The 23,909-nt window shown below is 46.3% G+C and overlaps 1 protein-coding gene across 1 annotated transcript in view; it reads right to left on the reverse strand.

Moving 5' to 3' along the window:
- Positions 1 to 20,631, reverse strand: part of CRTAC1 (cartilage acidic protein 1) — a 188,525-nt gene extending 167,894 nt beyond the window's left edge. Inside the window, exons 1-2 of the mRNA XM_054660413.1 lie at positions 20,288 to 20,631; positions 12,764 to 12,836 (exon numbers count right to left, since the gene is read on the reverse strand). Coding sequence (XP_054516388.1) covers positions 12,764 to 12,766 — 3 coding nt within the window. The 5' untranslated portion in view covers positions 12,767 to 12,836; positions 20,288 to 20,631. The remainder of the gene's footprint in view (positions 1 to 12,763; positions 12,837 to 20,287) is intronic.
- Positions 20,632 to 23,909: the final 3,278 nt, after the last annotated feature.

Here is a 23,909-nt window from a genome sequence, read left to right on the forward strand (position 1 = left end):
CTCAGAGCTCCAGCCCTTCCCCACCCCCAATCCCGTGAGAGACCTCTTGTCCTCCCACATTGCCCAGACACAGCTTTCTTGAGGCACATGCACACGGTTATAGACTGAATTGTGCCTCTCCGGACCAAATTCACATAGTGAAGCCCTAACCCTTAGTGTGACTGCATTTGGAGATAAGGCCTTTAAAGGGGCAATTAAGGCAAAATGAGATCATAAGGGTGGACCCTAATTCAATAGGACTAGTGTCCTCGTAAGAAGAGAGAGAGATACCAGAGATCTCCCATTTCTCTCTGTGCGTCCTCAGGAGAAAGCCTGCCTGAGTAACAGGAGGAGGCCATCTGCAAGCCAGGAGCAGGGCCTCTGCAGAAACCAGACCTGCCAGCACCTTGATCTGGGACTTCCAGGCTCCAGAACTGTGAGAACATTAACTTCTGTGGTTAAGCTCCACGTCTGTGGTATTGGCTATGGCAGTCTGAGCTGACTAATACACACATTTTCAGCACACCCTTACCCCATGCATCTTGTTCAGGCTCCAGTCCTTTGACCCCAGTGAAGTTGTTTTTTCTTCAGAGTGTTCCCCCACAGACTTCTTCATTCTTACCTGGGGAACATGCTTAAATTGTTTTCTCATCTGTTCATACCTAAACCAAGTCTTCCCTCCTGCGCCACCTTCCAAAACTGCCCTGGCCAGCAGTTTTCAGCTCTCCTGCAGGTCTACACCATCTTATTACCTGTGATGCACATTAGCTTTTTTTCACTCAGTGATACTTGGCCTCCCTATCAGAATATGAGCCCCTTGAAGTCCAGAGTTTGTACCTTGCAGTTGACTACCTCACAGAACCCAGCATGAAACTGGGCGCAGAGTGAACACACAGTAGATATTTGCTGAGTTATTCCAATTAAACCTATTTACTTAAAAATACTATTAAAGCTATACAGTACTTCATTTTCTAAAAGCTCAAGACGTATTGTGTGTGTTAGTCATCATCAACATCACTGGAGCAGGAGTTCTCAGGAGCTAGTTTTCTTCTAAAGTCCAGGATCAGAGAGGTTGGACTTTACGCAAGTTGCTAACAGTCATGCAACAAGTTAAGGACAGGACAAAAACTGTAGGAAACACTGAAGACAACCTCCAGACCCCATGTCCTTTCATTGACAAATGACTTTGTTAATTCTCTCTCTACGTTAGAAGATTACTTGGCTATCTTCTCGCTCTCTGGGTGAGAAGTCAAGACACCAGATCTTAGAGATGCTTCTGTCCCAAGAGTTCTGTCACAGGAGAACAGAGAGGCTGGTACAGTTCCTCACACCCTTATCTGAAGCCCTTGAGGCCAGAGGCATTTTAGAATTCAGAAAGGCACCATACATAAACATTCTCAGTGAAGCTTTGAGCAGCATATTGAAATCAGACACATTAATATTTCTGCAACAAAATATATGAAGTTTACACTAAGCAGGTGTGAGGATAAAGTAACTTCACATCAGTTTAGGTCAGATTTTGCTACCAGATGAGTCTTGGCATCAAACTTGCAAAACAAAAATCCTTTTGACTTTCAGAGATTTGGGGATTTGGAATTGTAGATAAGGGATTGTGTATTTTAGGCTTGGTTGTCTCAAAAGAAATGAATCTTTTTGTAAGGGGGTGGAAAAACAGCAATAGTTGAAAATGGGAAACCACAAACTGTGAAAGAAATGAGGAGCTAAAGGGGGTATGAGGAAATAACCCCTTCTCAAACCAAGTCGTATGGAGGGGTCGTCCCTTTTTTCCAAGGAGTACACATTTATCACATGGCCGATGGGTTTCAGATGCACTTGTGGCTTGTAAGAGGCAGATGCATAGGATGGACTTTCAAGGGGAGGTAGGTTAGGGGTAAAGTTGGACAGGAACTCTTTTAGAGAAGCCACAAATGGTTCAGTCAGGGCCAGAGCCAGAGCCATCACAGATGCAGAAAGGAGTCTTCCAGATGGCCAGAGAGTTTGTTCAGAAGACCTTGAGCTGTGAGCGCATGCTGCAGGGAAACTCTGCAGGCAGAGCAGCCCCAGGAAAGGGATGCTGGAAGAAGGAGGACATGATGGAACCCTGGGGAAGTCTGGTTAGAAAGTTTAGAGGCTGTGGGGCAGGGGGAAGCCTGGGGGTAACGATGCAAGCAGTTGTCTGCTTATCACGTTAACCTGTGCCAAAATGGCTTGGGTTCCAGGAGCTTACCTGCCTATGTGTCCAGTGAGCTATGGGGTTTTCCCACACTGTCGTGGGGGTGGCTCTGCAATCTGAGGGGCTGGTTAAGAATGTGATGCAGGGAGGGAGATGGGAAAAGGAAAGCCATGGTGGGCCGCTGACCACACAGCTCTCTACTCCTGCTTGAGATGCTCAGCCAGCAGTCTTCATGATAAACGGGCTCCCTGGAGTCCAAGTCAACAGCAGGGAAGCTTCATCTTGGATCTTCATCATTGTTGCTGACCTTGGTCCTGCTCTACCTTTCTTCTCAGGTCCTAGGACCCCACTGTTACCTTTTTCTTCTGACAGAGCTCCTGCTGGTACCCCCAGCTCCAGTCACTGGGTCTCCAGCCATTCTCACCTCCTGCTGCCCTACCCCATGACCCAGGACCTCAGGGCCTAGGATTCTGGGGTCTGGATGCTTTCCTTTCTTCCCTGTGGCTGAGTCTTTAACACCTGCTGCCCCACATTCCAGGCATCAACTGCCCTCTTGAACCTCTGCCAACTGCCTCATGCCAGCTTCCTTTAACATGCCCCCAACCTGGCCTCACATCTGCCTCCAGCTCCCAGGACCTCCTCAGACCCTGGCCCTGCCTTGGTGGACAGGTCCTGTTTTGGGTTCCAGCCCTTCCTGGTCTGGCATATCCAGCTGCCAACCCAGCCAGGTTTCTGACAGACATGAGCTCATGGTCATGGTTTAAAAAAGAAAAGAAAATAAAAACCCTGTCAGCAGTTGGGTGGTGGTAGCATACATTTACTAGCAGCAAATGCCAGGGAGCTCCTGAGCCAGGGATGCCCTCGTCAGTTTCCATCCTAAGGGAAGAGAGAGAAATGGGTGAAAAGTGAACAGAAGAGGAAGGGGAACAGGAAGGAGTAAATAAAAGGAGGGGAAGAATCAAGAGAAGAGAGAAAGGGAAGGGAGGATGTCGGGAGAGGGAGCAAAGTGGGGTGGGAAGAGTGTCTGTAGCTATAGCCTGTTTTCAGTGTCTAAACTGAGCATGGAGAGCTTGTCATCCGTAGAGTCAGACATTGACACAAAAGAAGATGGAAAAGGTAATTGAGCCTGTGTGTGTGTGCATGTGTGAGGAGGGGTGGAGGAGGGGGGCGGGGAGAAAGAGAGAGAGAGAAAGGGGACATAAGAGAAAGAGAAGGGTAAAGAAGAGAGAAAGGGGACATAAGAGAAAGAGAAGAGTAAGGAAATGGGCCATCCAGGAAGTAGATAGAAGTGGAGGGCTAACAAGGTGGACAAAAACCAATGGCATCTGGAAAAAGGAATCCATGTTTGAAGTTTGTAAGGGCAATCATTTCTGATTACTCTTCTGATGTCATTAACCAGGGTTTGTGGAAAACCCTCTGCCCTGACCACCTATCTCTGCATCTCTTGCTTGGTTCTTCTCTGATTTTTTATAAAGCTGTATCCTCATCTTGGCACCAAATTCCATTATAGATAGGATGTATATCTCACGGGTTCAGCTTGAGGGTATGGAGGTATGTTATGACCTACCATATGCAAGGGTAAAATGAGGATAATAAAACCTCATGACGGGGATTTCATAAGGAATACGTGAGATAATGCACGCAAAGCCCTTAGCCGAACGCCTGGCACATAGTGAGCATTCTATAAATGATAGCTATCATCCTTCTTCCCTTCTTTTTCCCCTGTCTCTGTGCCCAACTGTCACCTCCTTCTGCCTGTCATTCCTGTGAAATGCCACTCATTTTCATCCTTTTCTCTTCCTCCAAGCCCTTTAGCACATCACATGTGCATTTCTCCTATTGCAGACATGTAGAGCCCCGCCTTCATATTCTTCCCACCCCAATCTATGATAATCCTTTAATTGTGTAGCACTTTATAGAATAAAAAAAATCCTCATTAACACCTGTGAGATAGACACATAAATGAAGGCTCAGAGAGGTGTAGTGGCTTGCCCAACGTAGCACAGCTAATAAAAGGCAGAGCTGGAGCCGGGCACGGTGGCTCACGCCTGTAATTCCAGCACTTTTGGAGGCCAAGGCCAGTGGATTACCTGAGGTCAGGAGTTTGAGACCAGCCTAGCCAAAATGGCAAAACCCCGTCTCTACTACAAATACAAAAATTAGCTGGGCATGGTGGCGGATGCCGTAATCCCAGCTACTTGGGAGGCTGAGGCAGGAGAATTGCTTGAACCCAGGAGGTGGAGATTGCAGTGAGCTGAGATCGCATTGTTGCACTCCAGCTGGGTCAACAGAGAGAGACTCCATCTAAAAACAAACAAACAAACAAACACACAGCTGGGATGCAAATGTAAGTGTCTTGGGCCAAAATCACTACATTCTCCACTGTCCACAGAGTTGAGTCAGTAAGTGATTCTTTTATGATGCTATTATTGAAGGTAGAGACCTGGTTTTATATTTCCCATAAACTTCTTCAAGATCTGGCCCACAAGAGGCCCTTAGTCAGTGTCAGTTATTTACTTCCAGGCACCCAAAAGAGCTCAGGGCTACCCCTGGCTCAGCCCTGCCTCCATGGTAAAGGGTCCTCGCTGCTTCAGTGTTGCTCTGTTCACACCCCAGAGGCAGGATCCCAGCCTAGACCCAGGCCCGTACACACCATAGATGAGGGCTGAGCAGAAGTGAAGCCAATATTCCATCCTTTGGTGAGGCAGGGAGAATATCATGAGGAATTAGGCTTGTTTAAGTATAGCTCAAACTAGCAGAGAATAAAAGCAACTCCATGCTCATTGCAACAGAAAGGAATTGAGATTTCATGAAAAGAAGGCCTTTTTCTGTGTGAGAGTTGAGAGATGTTAGAACGAGATTCCTGCGGAGGTTGTAGAAACTGCTCCCCTGGAGGTCTTTAAGAGCTGGAGCGCTATTCGCTTTCCAGCAGGATGCGGGGCTGAAGGCTGTGTGTGCAGGCGAGGGCACAGGCAGCTGGAGGAGGGCTCAGGATGCAGCAGACCTGACCTGACACCTCTACCGCGGGAGGCAGGTGGGAACTCAAAGGCAAGGCGGGGCGGGGCTGGGAGGAGAGAGCAGGCCCCAGGGAGGCCAGAGGTCAGAGGGGCAGACAGCACGAAGAGTCGCAACAGGCTGTCGAGTTCCCGGTTCCTGGTGGAGAGCCCGGCAGGCTGTTTGTTCTCGGACGTGTGCAACCGCTGCCGGCGGGGCTGTGGGCGCCGCAGGGTGGAAGGAAGGGGTGGGAAGGGGTGCATTTCTGGACCCTCGCATTGATTGGACCAAATGGACAAAAGCCAATTATTTTTCTCTGAGTAAAGCAAGGTACGGAGGCTGGCCATCAAAATATTAAACAGACATCGCTTCTTGGTCTTTTGGCTGAGATCAAGTGTAAAATATTAAACACAAATAACTAAATCTGAAGAGAAGTCTTTCACAATGCTTGTTAAACAAGAATGCTGGAAGTATTCTGGGAACACAAAAGACCCCAGAGAGAAGTGCCACATCTTCCTGCTTCCTGGAAGATCCTCTTTCACTAGAAGACCCCCTTTGCCGGGGTGGGGAGAAAGAGGAAGAGTGGTAGGTAATTTAACTGGTAAGAAATAAAAATATCTGGCCAGCCGTGGTAGCTCACACCTGTAATCCCAGCACTTTGGGAGGTCAAGGTGGGCGGATCACCTGAGGTCAGGAGTTCAAGACTAGCCTGGCCAACATGGTGAAACCCCATCTCTACTAAAAATACAAAAAAGTAGCCAGGCACGGCGGTGCATGCCTGTAGTCCCAGCTGTTTGGGAGGCCGAGGCAGGAGAATTGCTTGAACCCAGGAAGCGGAGGTTACAGTGAGCCGAGATTGTGCCACTGCACTCCAGCCTGGGTGACAGAGTAAGATTCCGACTCAGAAAAAAAAAAAAAAAACGAAAAGAAATAAAAATAACTAATTATGATTTGAATAAATCTGCATATATCATGGAGCTGAATGCAAAACTGTGTGAGCATATTTTAAACAAAGCGTGAGCCTTGAAAAGATCTTCCAGGCTTCCTGTTGGGTGAGATTTTCAGCCTCCCCCAACCTTGTGGGGATACGTGTAACCTTTTCTTTTGCACTTAGAGTACTTTAGTAAAAAGTTTTAACAGTGCTGCTTTAGTATTTACAAAGATTGTTTCACACAACATCTTATTGATATATTCAACAAGCATTTAAGCACTTTCTGTGTGCCAGGCACTGTGCCCTTTTTGACAAAGAAGTGGGTATTTGTATTTCCCCTATTGTGGAGAAGAGGAAATAGACGCGGTGACTCCCATCACCTCCCAAAGTTCTCATGGGGCAAAGCAGAGCTAGGTATGCGGTGTCTTTCTTGGCATGCTGTGCCTTTCTGTCATGCCTGCTGCCCTTCCCATATCTCTGCAATTCCTCCTACACCCATTCCTGCCATTAAGCAATTACACAGCACTCACCACCATGTGCCATCCTCCTGAGAGATTTCCAGGCAGGAGGGGCAGGTCACAGGAAAATGGGAAACCCAGGAAAGCCAGCTGGTGCCTGTGCCTTTTCTCCTGCCTGTGATTAGGACACGGTCTGCACACGTTTATAGGTAAGGGCATTAGCACAGAGTAACTAACATCCTCAGGTCATAGGCAAAGCATCCAATCCCGTGGCTGAGCTGGTGGAGTCACAGCTCAGTGCAGAGCCCTAGGTTATCTGAGATGTGTTCAGTGCACTGGGTAGCCCAGAATGGATTGCTCACCAACAAGCATTTGTCCAGGGCTTGTTAGGTGTGGGCTCTGTGTTAGGCTGGTGGGAAAACAAAGATAAATACAACTTCTGCCTTCAAGGAGCTTACCATACAGCAGGAAATTGGCGCCCACATTGTGCTGAAAGAGGTAAGGAATAGGGCCGGGCAAGGTGGCTCGTGACTGTAATCCCAGCACGGTATTGCTGTGAGGCCCAGATGAGGCACTGCATGTGGAATGGCTGGAGAATACCTGTCTAGAGTATGCTTGAGTGACAGTCCCAGCTTTGCCACTTACTTGCTTTGAGAGGAAGAGGTAGGAGGATTGCTTGAGCCCAGGAGTTTGAGACTAGCCTGGGCAACATAGGAAGACCCCCATCTCTACACACACACACACACACACACACACACACACACAATTATCCAGGGTGGTGGTGCATGCCTGTGGTCCCAGCTACTTGAGAGGTTGAGGTGGGAGGATTGCTTGAGCCCAGGAGGTCCAGGCTGTGGTGAGCCATGATTATGCCGCTGCACTCCAGCCTGGGTAACAGAGTGAGACCCTGTCTCAAAAAGAGAGGGGGTGGAAAGAGAGAGGGAGAGAGTGAGAGAGACAGAAGGAATAGAAATGGGCTGGAGACGTGGCTTCCAGGTGATGCCCCTTCTTCCCACATCCTGTGAGCTTCCTTGCCAAGGCACTGTGGGGGCAGGAGACACTTCCTTGGTTACTGTGCACCTTCACTCCCCATCTGCAAGTGCAACTCCCCCCTCTCTGCTTATTCGTAGTTGTCTCATCTTCATCCTCAGTCAAACATTCACCTTCTTTCTCTGCAGCTTCCCAGCAGCCACCTCAACGAAAGCCAGGGCAGCCTGTGGTCACAGCCAATCTGCCTAATGGCACTTTACAGATGATGGCAGCACACACTGAGACTGTACATTCAGGTGCTCAGAGCTGTTCAAGTGCTTAACTGTTTTCATCGTCCTAACAAGCCTGTGATTCTGTTCTTATGCCCATTTTATAGGTGAAAAAGCTGGGGGTAAGTAAACATCAAGTAAGTGGCAAAGCTGGGACTGTCACTCAAGCACACTCTAGAAAGGTATTCTTCAGCCATTCTGCATGTAGTGCCTCCTCGGGGCCTCACAGCAATACCATGGTGTAGGTTGATGGGGAAATCTAGACCACAAGGCTCAAATGCATTATTACCAAGCTCAATTCATCTACAGGCAAAGTGGACACGGGAACCCAGGTCTGCCTCTTAGCTGGTGTTCTTTTCACTACATTTTGTTGCTGAAGCCGGAAAATATTCCCTGTATGTTTCCAGTGGCCCTATACCCACCTAGTCTTTGGAGGATTTGTTTTTGCACTTTCCTACTGGGTGAAAACAAGCTCAAAACAGTCTTGACCACGCTTAAGCCAGAAAAGCTTGAAAGACCGCCACCTGGTGGCTTTCTCGGTGGTGGCGACTGAAATTGACCCCAGCCTGCGATCAGTGGCCTTGGGTGTCAGTGGTGAGTCTGGAAGAGTAGACGTTGGAGTTTATGGCCACTGACTGTGTGCCAGGTGCTCTGCTAAGTACTTTAAAGGGCTCCCTCTCATTTATTCTTTGCATTAACCAAGTGAGGTTGGTCCTATTCTCTTTGGCTCCATTTCAAAGATGAGGAAGCTGAGGCTCAGAGGCAAAGTAACCAGTTCAAGGTCACACTGTTAATAATTTATTTTTATTTTTATTTTTTTGAGATGGAATCTCTCTCTGTTGCCCAAGCTGGAATGCAGTGGCGAGATCTTGGCTCACTGCAACCTCTGCCTCCCAGGTTTAAGTGATTTTTGTGCCTCAGCCTCCCAAGTAGCTGGGATTACAGGCACGCACCACCACATCTGGCAAATTTTTGGTTTTTAGTAGAGACAGGGTTTCACCACACTGGCCAGGCTGGCCTTGAACTCTTGACCTCAAGTGATCTGCCTGTCTTGGCCTCCCAAAGTGCTGGGATTCCAGGTGTGAGCCACCGTGCCCGGTCTATAACTCTTCAAGCTGGGCTTCAAATCCAGATTTCTCTGACTCTAGGTCCTGCTTCTACTTAACTACTCCTTATCTTACCTCCCCAGCCTTACCCCATCAGGCCATGGCCCATCCCCCAGTCCTGCTCACTGAGCCGCAGCCACTCCGACCATCCCTCTCTTCTTTGGGCTCTCACACAAGGAGAATGTTCCAGGCAGAAGGCACAGCAAGTGGTCTTCTTTGCACTTTCTGTGCCCTCTGTCTGGAACGTTCTCCCAGATTTGCCTGTGGCTGGTTACTCATCCTACAGATCTCAGCTCATATGGGTCACATCCTCAAAGATGCCATTCCAACCATCCATCTAAGTTGTCCCTGCCCAAACCCAGTTCCTCACTATCCCATTACCTATCTGCATGTCCTTCTGAGGGCTTAGCATTCTCTGAAAGTATCTTGTTTGTTTGCTTGTCTGTTGTCTGTATTCCTCACTGGGAAGGTCAGCTCCATGCTGAGTCTCAGTGCCTACCCTACTGCTTGCCTAGTAGTTGCTCCATAAATGTGTACTGGATGAACGATCAGAAGGAAGGCGACAGGAGAGAAAAGGTCCCATGACTGGTATTTTATCCATCTACTAACAACTCAGGGGGCCTTCTCATTCCTCCCATTGTTGGTATCATCCTTGCCTCCTTCTTCTTTGGACCCCACCTCTTTGTATCCAGGACCAGAGGTGAAGGGAGGCCAGAGCTAGGAATATAGATATTACAAATATAAGATGGCTTGCATTTCTGGTCCTTGGTATTTGATATAGCTGAAGAGTCTGGGTGTTTTTGGTAGTGGTTGTTGTTAATTCTTGTAATTAGCTTGTATCTTATAGATATTGCTCTTGGCCATTTAAAAAGAGGTTTAATTGGTCATTCAGGCCTGGAACCTATTCTGTTTTCCAAGTTTATTACTTCCTCCACCACATTCAGAACCTGGCAAGGTAGATTAGCATCTCAGGATTAGAAACTGCCCGTTCTCACTCACCCACGCTTGGATGTGCTCCAGAAAACAGACACTGGCTCGTGAATTTGAATTTAGAATCCTGCACTTGTAAGGAGAAGCTTAGACCCAGGCACAATATTTAAGATCTGCTGAAAACAGGCGCAGAGTACAAATGCTTACAGAGATGAGTTCCTAGCCAAAGACACGAGCGGCCTCAGAAAGGAAAAACCACGGTAGCTAATGGTCATTAAAGCTTAGTTGATGTAATTTCAGAGAATGAAGACAGCCACAATCCCAGTTAAATAATACCAGGAGAATTTAGCTCTGAGCTGACAGTGCCATGACTGTGATGTGGTGGCAGAGTGGTGCCAGGGTGACCACCGGGTGAGGAACTGGGCAACCTGGCCTCTCATCTGGGCCGCCACTGTCCCACTGTATGTCCCTACTTAATCTGGAAAGATAAAACTGAGCTGGATGATCTTTCACATTCCCTGCAGTTCTGATGCTCTAGCCCTTTATTTGGGAGTAGAAGCAGGAGGAAGGTCTGGAGGAAAGGAGGCTAAAGTTTATCGAGTTCCTTCTCTCAGTCAGGCACTGAACTGAGCACAGTGGCATCACTTCTTCATAGCAGCCCTGCTAGCATAGTCTCTATTTTGCCTATGAGGAAAAAAAAAATAGGAGGCTAAGTGACATGTCTAAAGTCACATAGCTGGACCATGACACTCAAGCCAGCACACTTTCTACTTTGCCACAAGGCATCTGGCCACTTAAAAACCATCTGTACCCGCTGCTCCGGAATATCTGATTCCTAGAAGTAGCACTCGCCTTCTATGGAGCATGACTTTGATCCACACAGTGACTGGGAAAGAGAGATGTCAGCTGGGTTGTCAGATTTCCTGGTTTATTTCAACACTATCTTCTGGCTCCCAGTTAGGCAGCTCAGGGGTGAAAGCTGCCCTTGATGTAAGTAATGAGCAGTAGAACTTGCGTTATAGGCTGACCCCACAGGACACTGAATGGTTCTGTAATTATACCACACAGTATTCATTGAAGGCCATGCATGTGCTGTACACTAACAACAACAATAGCAATAACAGCAGCAGCAGCAACAGCAAAAACAGTAGCAACGACAGTAGCGACAACAGCAACAGTAGCGGCAACAACAGCAGCAAAACAGCAGCAACAGCAACAACAGTAGCGACAACAGCAACAACAGTAGTGTCAACAACAGCAGCAAAACAGCAACAGCAGCAGCAACAACAGCAGCAGCAACAGCAGCAACAACAGCAGCAACAACAGCAATAGCAGCAGCAACAACAACAGCAGCAGCAACAGCAGCAGCAACAGCAGCAACAACAGCAGCAACAACAGCAGCAACAGCAGCAGCAGCAACAGCAACAACAATAGCAACAACAGCAACAACAGTAGTGGCAATAACAGCAGCAAAACAGCAACAGCAGCAGCAGCAGCAGCAGCAACAGCAGCAGCAGCAGCAACAGCAACAATCAATGACCTTTCCCAGGGCTCATTCTGCACTGGGCACAGTAAGATACTTACAAGCATATCACCTATGAGGAGTGTAAGATGACTCTCCCTATTTTCTGCTTGAGGATATTGGGTCTCAATCTCGGACAGATAAAACGAGTATCCCAATGGCTGAACCGCCAGGATCAACATGCTTCTGCTTCTATATGGCGGAGAAGGTGTTAACTTGCTAGGTAAACCGAGGGGCTGTATTTTCTTAATTAAAAATCAGGGCACATGGTCTGATACACTGGCTGGTGATCAGCAGGATCTCTAAAAACCCCAGGGGCAGTTGCAATCAGTATGGGTCTCAGCATAGCTACCTGCCTCTTTGTGCCCCCTCTTCTGCTCCATACCCATCACATCACTTTCTGGTCGCCCAAAGCCCTCCCACAAAGGCTCATCACTCTGGCCTCCCTCCCAGAGTATCTCGTGCTCCAAAACTGTGACCTCTAATCTGCAACCAAATTTACCATTCTCAGATTAAACAATCCCCAACCTATTCTGGTGGAGGAAACCCTAACAGCTGATTGGTGTAATTCATACTAAGGTGTGAGTGATTGACAAGATGTCTATCACTAACAAGTGTCTGTTATTTTAAAGAGAAGCTAGTTTCTCCACCAGACAGCTGTCTCTAATAGGATCCTAGCTGCCTGGCAGTCCAGGCTTCATGGGGGCAGTCTCATGGGGAAAGGTGGAGAGAGAGAGAGAGAGAGAGAGACCAACCTCTCCAGCGGGCTGATTTTCAAAGGGAGGTGCCTTATCCCCACTTTCTAGTCTCTGATCAGAATGCAGTGGCACAGGGAGAGTGCTTGGAAAACCCTACAGCCCCTCTCCTATTGGCATTGTCTCACCTTTCGAGACCCTCTCTTCAGTGAGAAACCATTTTAATAAGGCTGTAATTTCGTTACAGAATTTTGTAATTAAATATCCTTAAAAGAAATGAGGCTGCAGGTCCCTATCTCCCAATTTATCATAGACTTAATTCCCCAAGTTACACAGTGTTTAATCAAGAATGTATCCCTATTATAACTTCATGCAGTTTCCTGGCCTTAGAGATAGGAAGTGCTCTGAATTTATCATGAGGGTGCTTCTCTGTTCCTGGGATGTTATTGTTTACCAAATAAGTGGTGGCTTCTTAGTCAGAAGTAGCAGATCTGTCCTCACCCCTGCCCTCACCCTAGTCCTCTGGGCCCGTCTCACCCTCCGAGGTAAATCCATTCATCAGCTCTTCAGAGGGTGTCACAGTTCAGAGCTGGCGGCTTCATTTAAGGAGCAAATGTGCTCCCCCTGCTGGCTGAGGGCAGCCAATACATCGGTGTGCTGCAAAATCACAAACCTGGTTTTTGGGCTCCCTCCAAACCACAGGTGTGAACACCTACCATGTGCTGGGTGCAGTGCTAACGGATATCACGATGCGAAGGGTCAGGCAGCTGTCCTCAAAGAGCATAGAGTCTGCTAGGAGAGACAAAAATGTGAGTAAATATTTTACATAATCCATAAAATCATGTGTTTACCTCTATTTACTTAATTGTGGGATTGCAGAGAGAAGAGAAACTACTTCTGTCCACGGAGATAAGGGAGGCTCCATAGTGAATATAGCACTTTACCTGCATCCTGAAAAAGCAGTCAGATTTCAGAAAGTGATGATGGTGGGGATCAGACAACTTAGAGTGTTAGGGGTAAAGAGAACTGAAGAATCACGTACTTTAAATGCCTCCTTTTATGAGTGAGGAAAGGGAGCTCAGAAAGCCCAAACACCCTACGTGCAGTGATGGAATAGAGAGTGGAATCCATTTCTTCTCATTCCAACTCTGGGCTCACCAGGAATTCCAGGCTGAGGGCGGATGAAAGGCAGTGTGGGTGGGGAAGTGCCGGATATGTCGGGCAAATGGTGAAAGGGGTCAGAGTTGCCACAAGAAATTCAATCGCTTTTACTGAGGAAGTGAAATGGTCTGGTTAATTTAATTTCCTAATTAGATGGAAGTTCTGCAGAAAGGCTGCTTTGTTAGAAATGTTTTTAAATTTTAAAAAACTTCCTAAAATGTTTTCTTTTGCTTTCCTGCCTTAGCAAGAAAAATGAAGGCCATGGTTAGGCCATTGATAAGCCTGGTTCTTGCAGTATCTTGCAATTATTTTAGCTGCAGAGAACATGCAAATTTACAGATAGAGACCCTTGAAGGGGTTTTAAAAATCTTTAACGGCAACATATTTGCCTGCTATTTGTCTATCATCAACCACAGTATATAGATTTATGTATCAGTGTGGGATAGTTAAATCAAGAAATCTGATTAAATGAGGGCCCTGGCTCACGTTGCTTTGGGTAATTGAGGTTTTGCCGGGTTATTAAGGTGGTCCCTGCTGAGCCCCCGCATATCTTTGCCCTCGCTCTTTGCAGGGCTGCACCAGGCATTGGTGCTTCAGCAAGGAGCCCTATAGAATTCCTGGGCTTGTTTTGAAAAGGAGCAGGCAGAACATTTCACTGATGATACTGGCTGGCTCATGCACAAGTTCTTCCCACTGGGACCCCTGCCCACGGAAAAGTATGAATAGTGGCCTTATCTAAATGAGAGCCTCAAGAGATTTGACTTCAGCCTGGATGCGGTAGCCGGCTGCCCCGGATTCCCACTTTCTGATATTCACACATTATACAGGCCCCTCCTACATTTACACCAGGGTCGGTTTGTATAGCTAATAAAATAGGTGATAGCATGTCACTTCCTGGGTTAAGTTATAAAAAGTCGTTGCAGCTTTCATCCTGGCAGCTTTCTCTCTCAGATCACTTGCTCTCGGGGGAGGTAGCTGCCATGTCATGAGCATCATTATGGAGAGGCCCACGTGGTAAGGAGCTGAGGCCAACAGCCAACAGTCATGTGAGTGAGCCTAGAGGCCTAGGCTCCAGTCCTAGTTTAGCCTGATAACTGCAGCCCTGGCTGACATCTTGACTTCAACTTCATGAGAGAGACTGAGCCAGAACTACCCAGCTAAGCCACTCTCAGATTCACAACCCTCAGAAATTGTATGAGATAATAAATATGTGTTGTTTTAAGCTGCTGAATTTAAGCTAATTTGTTATGCAACAATAGATAACTAATACACTAGCTAGAGATCTCCCTGGCATGGGGAACTCTTGGGGACTGCTCTTTCTCAGCACTCTATCTAAGCGGCCAGAGGTGTCTTGACATCCCGGAATCTTAAATCTAGAAGAGGCCCTGGAGTTTAGCTAGTCCAGTTCCCTCAGTTTATGGTAGAAAAAGAGAGGCCAGAGGAGAAGAGGCTTTGTGTGTAGCCAAGATGAAAATAAAAGTTGGATCTCCTGATTTGGGGTTCTGCCTTTCCTCCTCTATTTCCACTCCCACAATTAGTTGGCTTCCCAATTCATTATTTTTATTATTTGAGACATGGTCTTGCTCTGTCACCTTTGCTGGAGTGCAGTGGCGTGATCACAGCTCACTGCAGCCTTGACCTGCCTGGGCTCAGGTGATCCTCCCCTCTCAGCCTCCTGAGTAGCTGGGACTACAGGCATGCACCACCATGCCCAGCTTTTTTTTTTTTTTTTTTTGGACTTTTTGTAGAGATGGAGCTTCACCATGTTGGCCAGTCTGGTCTCAAACTCCCAGGCTCAAGTGATCTGCCCACCTCGGCCTCCCAAAATGGTAGGATTACAGGCCTAAGGCCCTCACCCTAATTATTATTTTATTCATCAAATATTTATAGAGTTCCTACTATGCACTAGGTCCTGTGTTAGGCCCTGGGTCATTGTAGAGGCTCTTGGCACATGTGGCGCTGTGGTCAAAAGTTATCATTCGAATGAAATATGCTTATTACAATGGATATATGCTGAATAAATGAATAAGTCAGGAGACACCACGTGCTAGCTCTGACTCTAACACTGATGCCTTGGGTCTCCTTTGCCGTTCTCTGTAAATGAAGCTTCCAGGCTGATATGCAATGCAAAGACTTAGATTAAGACATAAAGTCTTCAAATTTTAGAACTAGAAAAGACTTTGGCAGGCAAGTGATGTGAAATTTTAGAGGGAAAGTGATCCCTTTGAAAATCAAATGAGATATGGACTCCTTTATCTAAATACACAAAACACTATGCATACAAATGCTGGGGATTCCTAGAACATTTGAAGCCTATTTGTGGACTTCCTAGCAATCCACAGGCCAAGAACCTCACATCTGGGCTAACCTCCCATTATTTGGGGTGAGAAATCTGAGACTCAGAGAAGGGAAGAGAAGCCCTACATCTCACAGCAAGTCAGTAGCAAAGTCCATGCCTGAGATCTGGTTCCGTGCTCTCCCGCCACAGACCCCTGACTTACAGGAAGCACATGGAATATGAGGAAACCAGTACTGGCTCCTGGGAACACAGAACTTCAGGATGTCACATGCTGATATTTATTTTCTGTTAATATCTCTCAGGGACAGACAGAGTGATTCAGACAACCAACTCTGTCTCCAGTGCGAGGCTATATGGCACCTCTGGATGCCTCCTAAAATTGGGCAGTTGGAAAGCTCCAGAGATGGACTGGCAGAGCTGGTGAGTCAAGGATGAAGGGAAGCAGGAAGCAGAGGAGAGTCTGGTGGTCTGGGTACTCAACAGCAAGGCCTCAAGGACAGTCAGCTTCCCTCTGTCCACTGGCTGGTCCCTGGAGTTCAGGGGGCTCTACTGCCATGGGGCGGTGGTGCATGGTAAGGCAGAGCCTGGTCTCTGGCTATCATGGAAAGAACTAACTTAGCATAGTGCCTGAGAGCAGGGGCACTGGTGCCTCCCTGCTAGGTTTTAGAGTCATGTTGTTCTACTTCCTGGCTGTGCCACCTTGGGCCAATAGCTAATCTCTCTTCCTGATCTCTAAAGTGGGGCCTGTGATGCCTTTACACCATAGGCTTGTGAGAATTACATGAGTTCGTTCTTGCAAAATGCTTAGAACAGAGCCTGACATATAATAAATGCCATACAAATGTATGATAATTCAGGGCATAAAATCCATACTTCCTCAGGCATCAGTTTTCCTCTGCTGGATTCTTTAGAACAAGCCACTACACTTCAAAAAAAGTTACATTTTAAAAAAATCAACTTTATCAAATTATAAATTATATGCAATCATATGTAATAATATGTACCTATTGTACATTCAGACAAATTAGTTTTGGTAAATGTATGCATTTGTGTAATCACCACCGCAATCAGGATATAGAATGTTTTCATCACCCCCAAAACTTCTTTTCTGTCCCTCGTCCCAGTCAATCCTCCTTTATCTCCATCTCCAAATGATCATGACATTTGCCACCAAAGGTTACAGTGGCACATCTCTATCAATGTGCATTCGCTGGGCACCAAATATATGGATGTCTCCCAATATATGTATGCATTTGTTATATAATATATATTATATATGTCCTGCTATCAGTCTGTATCATACCCACTAGGAAAGCTTACTTCATGGTTTTTTTTTTAGATAAAAATAAACACAAGAAAATTATTAAGCAAATGGTTAAGATGAGAACCATTGGTGGATTGGTGTAAAGGGAATACAAGAGTTCTTTTGTACAGTTCTTGAAAGTTTTCTGTAAGATTAACATTGTACCAAAATGAAAACTTACAGCAAATTGACCTAAGCAGCAGCCGGTAGAGCTATTGTTGGGCACTTTGCACACTATCCTTTCTCAGAATCCCCTGGAAAGTTTCTGAACCCTGCCAAAGCCCAGGCCTTGCCCCAGCTCACAGGAATCAGAAGCTCCAGGGGTGGAGCTTTGGGCATCCACTTGGCTCACAGTGAGGGAGCCAGGGTTCCTCAGGGCCATGGGCCTTGGCAGGAGAGGACTCCCTTCAGCTGGCTGAGTCCACACTGGCCTTCAGAGTAAAATCGGCCAGGCTTGACTTTGGCTAGAGAAGAACTGGCTCAAGTCGTGGGGCAGATGTGTTTGTGAAAATGCTTTGTATCTGTAAAGCACTGTATATGTCTAAGGGCAAAAATATCCCACTTTGGGAATGAGGTAGCTTAAAAGGGAATAACGCATACACAGAATAGATGTAGAATATAAAGCGTCGGCTAATTATTAGATCACCTCCACTGCTGCAATTACTACTACTACTAGCTGGCCATCCCGGTCTGCCTGGAACTGTCCTGATTTTAGCACTGAAAACCTTGCATCCCAGGAAAACCCTCTATTCCAGATAAACTGGGATGGCTGGTCACCCCAGAGCCTGTTAATACCCTTTCAATTACCATGATCACTTTGACTACCACTGTATTAGTCAGCTCAGGCTGCCATTAAAAATACCATCGACTGGAGGGCCTAAACATTAGAAATTTATTTTCCCACAGTTCTGGAGGCTGGGAAGCTCAAGATCAAGGTTCTGGCTGATTCAGTTCCTGGTGGGGGCTCTCTTCCTGGTTGTAGATGGTGGCCTTCTTGCTGTGCCCTCACATGGCCTTTCCTCTTGCTCACAAAGGATAAAAGGACCCCTAGTGTCCCCTCCTCTAATAAGGTGGATCAGGGCCTCAGACTTATGACTTCATTTAACTATAGCTCCTTCTGTAAAGGGCTTCTCTCCAGTCACATTGGGGGTTAGGGCTTCAACATGTGAATTTTGGGGGAGACACAAACATTCAGTACACAACAACCACCACCCACTCTGCCCACCACCATTACAACCATAACTGTGTAGCCAGTCTCTAGGGCTCTCTGCTTGGCTGCACCTGCCCCCTCTTGGGATAGCTCCCACTTTCATGAGCATTCCCTGCCTTTGCTCTCTTACCCTCTTCCTTGAGCTCTTAGCATGTTGCTGCTCCGTAGGAATGTTCTATGTCTTGGAACATGCCTTCTCCAGGCTGCTTGCCTGGCCAAAGGAAATCCAGGTACCTGGCATGACCAAGGAAAAGCCAGGCTTTCAAAGGAGCTGGATCTGCCTGTGCAGAAAAGGAATCCCCTAGAACCCTCTCTTACTCACAGCCTCTCCCCCTGAAATTACTCCCTCATCTACCCCTTCTCCTGGATTTGCCACAAAAATGTCCATCTCAGCAGTGGGCAGCTCACTGGCTGCATGGGGGTAGGGGGCTCCTGAAGGTTAATGAGGCTCAGGCTGCTGGTCCTCATGGAGGTCACTGTCACCCCCAGTCATGCCCCGGAGCCCTGTGCTGGCCTCTTCCTGTCACCGGGACTTCATTAGAAATGTTAATTATTAATTATCACTAAAAGCCCTTTTTGCTGCATTGCTGTTCTCAATTGCTCTCACTGTCTCTCTTTCTCCCTTTTTCTTTTTGTAACTGGATCCTGGTTCCTGGGTCTTCTGTTTTTCTTTGGGTCCTTTTCTCTGCTTGCCTTCACCTGCAGGCTTGGGAGCTGGGGTGTCCTGGGGCAAGGAGCAGCCAGGGATAGGCACCTGGACACATCCTTTTGCAGACTCATTCTGGCCAGAGCACCCATTTCCTTCTTTCAAAGCACTGAGGACACAATGGTATAGAAACTGTGCAGAATCTGGGTGAGAACTGGGTTCTAATGTTCTGAATTATTTTTGATGGAAACCCAAATAACCCCCATTCTTTCCACTCTCTCTATCTTCAGCTCAGCTGCTAAGACCCACTTTTATTGGCAGACCAGGAGAGCCACCAAAAGAGATGTCATTTGAAGGCATCCTGGAAGGGTCCGCCTACCAAAAATGTTCTCTTCGTCCTGTTGTGGTGTCATACTTCCACCTTAGGGAGGTGGCTTGTGGAGGGGAAGAGCACTGGAAGAGTCAGGTAGTGACTTAAGGCCCGGAGTTGTCACTATTTGCTGTGAGACCTTAGGTCACTTTCATCTCAGACTACATAGTTCAGCAAAAGAACATGGCTTGGGGGTCGGGAGACCTGGGTTTGAATCCCTGCTCTGCCACACCTACTATGCAGACTTGGACGAGTTAGATAACCTCTCTGAGCCTCATCACTTAAAACATGGCAATAATCTTTCCCTCTTTGGGATATTGGGGAATTTAATGAGATCATATCTCTAGCTCCAAGCTTGATACATTGTAGGTACTTAATAAATGTTCATATCTTATCCATAAAAAAAGAGATGAAAACTCCTGCCCTTTGTATATAACAGAGCTGAGGGGTTGAATTTCTGAACAATTGCTATATGCCAGCCACTATTTTAAATACTTTATACATATTAACTCATTTAACTCCCATAACAACTTTATGATGGAGACACTATTATTATCATTACTATTTATGAAGGAGGAGAATCAGACAAAGAAAAGTTAAACAACATGACTGAGGCCATGGGCTAGTAAGTAGGAAAGGTAGGACATTTTTAGGGTCGTTTAGGGTCCAGAACTGTATTGTCCAATAATGTGCCTCCTTCCCAGATATGGTTATTGAGCCCTTGAAATGTGGCTGAATTGGGATATGCTTTAAGTGTAAATTATAAACCAAGTTTCAAAGACTTATTTCAAAAAGAAAGAGAGAATGTAAAATAGCTCAGTAATAACTTTTATATTGACTACATGTTAAATAGGTAATATTTTGGATATGCAGTGAGTTAGATAAAATATATTACTAAAACTAACTTCACCTGTTTCTTTGTCTGATTTTTAGCATGGCTACTAGAAAATTTAAAATGACAGGTGGCTTGCATTATCTTTTCTTTGGGCCACATGGCCCAGAGCCCCCACTCATAGCCACCTACTATACTGTGGCCAGCAGTGAGGATGTGTAGATACTGAAGTGCTAGGTTATATGAGAGTAAAGTCACTGCCAGCTCCTAAAGGGGGGGTTCTTGGGGTTTTGTCAATATCAGGGGTTCTCTTCCTAAAGTGTAGACACCTCTGACAGAATGATATTCCAAGCCTTCTCTAGGGCAGTCTAGGAACAGCTTCACAAAGACTAAGTCTTTGACCTTGAGTCTTTACTCACCTTCCTGCTGCCCAAACTTGGAAGAGGCAGTGAAAGGAAAGAGATCTTGTCCAAGACACAGTTTTGCTTCTCAGTTCTGACCCTGGGCAGGATGAGGGCTCACATCTAGTAGAACTGACATCCCGACCAGCTGCTCAGAGACCCCCACGGTGGGAGAGGGAGGCAAGCTCTCAGCCTGGGACTGGCTTTCCTCGGGATAGCCGCAATCTGCTCTGCCCGAGGGTTCTCTGGTAGATTTCTGTGTGAGTACCTCCAATGACAGGGAGCTCAATGCCCCTGTCTGCCCCACTGCTGGACAGTTCTACTTTTTAGAAAACTCTTTTTTTTATTGAGCCACCCTTTACAGAATGCTCAGATTCTAAAAATAATTCTAAGTTCTGTTTTCTGGAACTGTGCTTTTCAAAATTCTAGAAAAAAGGGCAAGGAGCTTAGTACCCCCTAAGACCTGCTGAATTAAAATTTCCTGGAGTGAAAGCCTAGGAATTTGCATCTTTCCCTTTCTCAGTCTGTTTCTCTCTCTCTCTCTCTCTCTCTCTCTCACACACACACACACACACACACACACACACACACACACAAAAGCAGGGGCTCTCAGTCTTGGTGTCACAGTGCCCAATACTGTGATCAGTTGTGACATGTGCTGCCAGTATTTTTTCCTAAAAATAAAGTGGCTAAATTTTAAAATTATTTACCTCTTAAATTAACTTGCACAGACTCAGGATTATTCCTCTAGTAGTATTGCTTTTACTCACTTGCCCTCTGGGACACCTTCTTGATTAGAAGAGAAGGGTGTGGTGTTACTGTCATGATGAGCACTGTGCATATCCACACCTTATCTCTGCCCAGGGACGTCAGCAATCAAGGAGGGACGGATGGGTCAGCAATTTACTAATATTGAGGCTGACTCTGTAACCAGCAATGTGCTAAGAAGTTTATGCATATTATTTCATGTAACTCTCCTGCTAATCCTTGGAGGGGGAACCAATATTGGCTTCATTTTCCTAGGAAGGAAACTGAGAAGAGAGGTTAGGTAACTTGCTTAACCCAGCTGGGAAACAAACAAATGAAACAGAATAAGACCTTGATAGGTAGGTAGATCTGTCTGTCTTGTTAGACCTTAATTGTTCCATGACAATTAGAGATGGCTGGGAGATTTATATAATCCTTGTCCAGGGACCTTGATAAGGGAATGCTGCCATCTCCCCCTAAGAGGACCCCAGGGACATAAAACGGGACCAAGGTGAGGCAAAGGACCACATTATAATTCTGGGGACACTGGCCCCAACCCCCAGTGCAGGGTGCTGGGGAGCTGTCCTGGACCCCTTGGGGAACTCTTACTTCAATGAGGACAGCCTAGAATCAAGGCCAGCTAAAAGGGCTGCTCTGCTGATGTCCATGCCAAAGTGTCTAGCCAATTATTGGCTTTTAACATTTCAACGTGAGGAAAGGCCATACTTGCCAGCAAGAAGTAGATGAAAGCACCAAAGACCAAGAGAATGCTGTATGTGGGCAGTGTGGATTTACTTATCCCCACCCCAGTCAGGCTCTGCCCTTCCTAGAATGCCAGATGGGGTGGCAGGCAGAGAAGCTGTGACATTTTCTCAGCCACCAGACCCCTGCTGGAGACCACCAAGTCTCCACAATGAATGTGACTTTGTTGTGACAATGACACATTACTGTAAGTTCTTTACTTTCCTGCAAGTATACAGTGGCAGGGGGTGTCTAAAATCAGGGGTCTGTCATGGGAATGTGTTGAGTATGTGAACATTATCTGTCACATGGATTCCAGTGAATAAACATGGTTGGGAATGGCTGGTCTAGAGGATCCTCTGAGGAAATCTACTCTAGTTCCCACACAACAACCCTTCACATGTTTGCAGAAGCATTCATATTGCCCTGAATTGCGTCCTCCTGGACCCAAGTTTCCTAGCCCCCTCACACTTTCTATAGGCATGGCTTTCAGCTCCTGCACCATCTGGCTGCCGTTCTCAGGACATGCTCCAATTTCTCAATATCCTTCTTATCCTATAATGCCCAGGTTTGAGCATGGTATTCCAGACAGGACTAACCCGTTCTAAGCACACCGAGGCCATGTTGTAGTCTAGACCAGAGACGTTTGCTTCCCTTAATTGCGGGCCAAGATTGTGTTCATTTTATGTATCATGTATCAACCACATAAAACAGTTGGACCAAGCTGAGCTAGTGGCCAACTTACAGAATAACAAACAAATAGGTCATTTTCACATGGACTGCTGCCAAACCAGGCCTACTCCATCCGGTACTTGTGCAATTAATTTTTAACCTAAATGTAAGACTTCGCATTTCTCTTTGTTTCATTCCATCATGTTGGTTTCAGCCCTATGTTCCTTCCTGTTGAGGTCATTTCTTATTTCCATTCTGTCATCTGTAGTGGTAACTATACTTCCCAGCTTTGTGTCAGCTGCAGACTTGATTAGAACCCCTTGTATGTCGTCTTCTGAGTCACAGGTAACAGTGCCAATGAGGTCAGCACCAAGGACAGAGCCCGATGGCTTGCCCCTACAGACCTCCTTTGGGTTGACACAGAAAAAACTAATCAACATGCTTTGACTGTGGTGCTCATCCAGCTATGACTCCACTTCCTGTCCTCTGACCCAATTCTCATTTCCCCATCATGTCCTCAAGGGCACCAGGTAAAGCATTTGTCAAATGCCATGCTGAAATCAAGACACATTGGGTCCATATCACTGCTTTGATCTTCTGCCTGAATGAATGCTGCTGACATGCAACGGGCAAGATACTTACATGGCTTGGGGGGATGGAGAAAAAAATAAATGTGTAAATGACTGAGAAGATGGGGATTCACTATGAAAATAGGGAGAAACTTATTTAAAGTTGAAGGATTGGTACATAAACCTCTCCTAGAAAGTATCACTTTACTTCCCCAAATATGCATATTGTTTTCTTATAATAGCCTATCATGTGTTGTGATTATTGCATACATTTTTATGTCCCCCATGAACCTTTAAATCTTTTCTTTTTTTTCTTAAGCCAGCTCTATATCTCTCTTATTATCAAATATTTTTAAAAATACCATCCTTAAGTCAAGGACTGCATCTTAATAATTGAATAAGAATATATGAAAAGTACCCAGTCCAGAGCTTGGATAAATGTAGGAGTCTAAAAAGTATTAGTTTCCTTTGTGTGCTCACAGCATGGCTCAAGGCCTTATACTCAGCACGTGCTCAGTAAATGGGTGAATGGATGCACCCGTGCCTGAAGGACCACAGTGGATGTGGATGTCTCATATCTCCTTGGCATTCAGACTGAAATAGTAAACGCATGGCAATGATTACATGAGGAGACCTGGTACACAGATTTATAGTTGAACTGAGTCCAATCAGTTCATGTCTGATTCATGTCAACCAAACCAACTTCACAAGAGGTCAATTGTCAAACCAGAATACCACATATTAATTTGCTCTGAGAACTATTGTCTGACCCCAACTCAAGGGGAGATAGTGCACGTCTGGCTAGAGGATGTAGATCAATTGAATAGGTGTTGGGAGAGGGACAGGGGATCCCAGAGAGGGCAAGAGCAGGATCAGAGATGAGCCCAAAGAGCATTTGATAGAGAGGCCAG

The sequence above is a fragment of the Pan troglodytes genome, chromosome 8 (genome assembly GCF_028858775.2).
Source record: "Pan troglodytes isolate AG18354 chromosome 8, NHGRI_mPanTro3-v2.0_pri, whole genome shotgun sequence".
NCBI classification, from domain to species: domain Eukaryota; kingdom Metazoa; phylum Chordata; class Mammalia; order Primates; family Hominidae; genus Pan; species Pan troglodytes.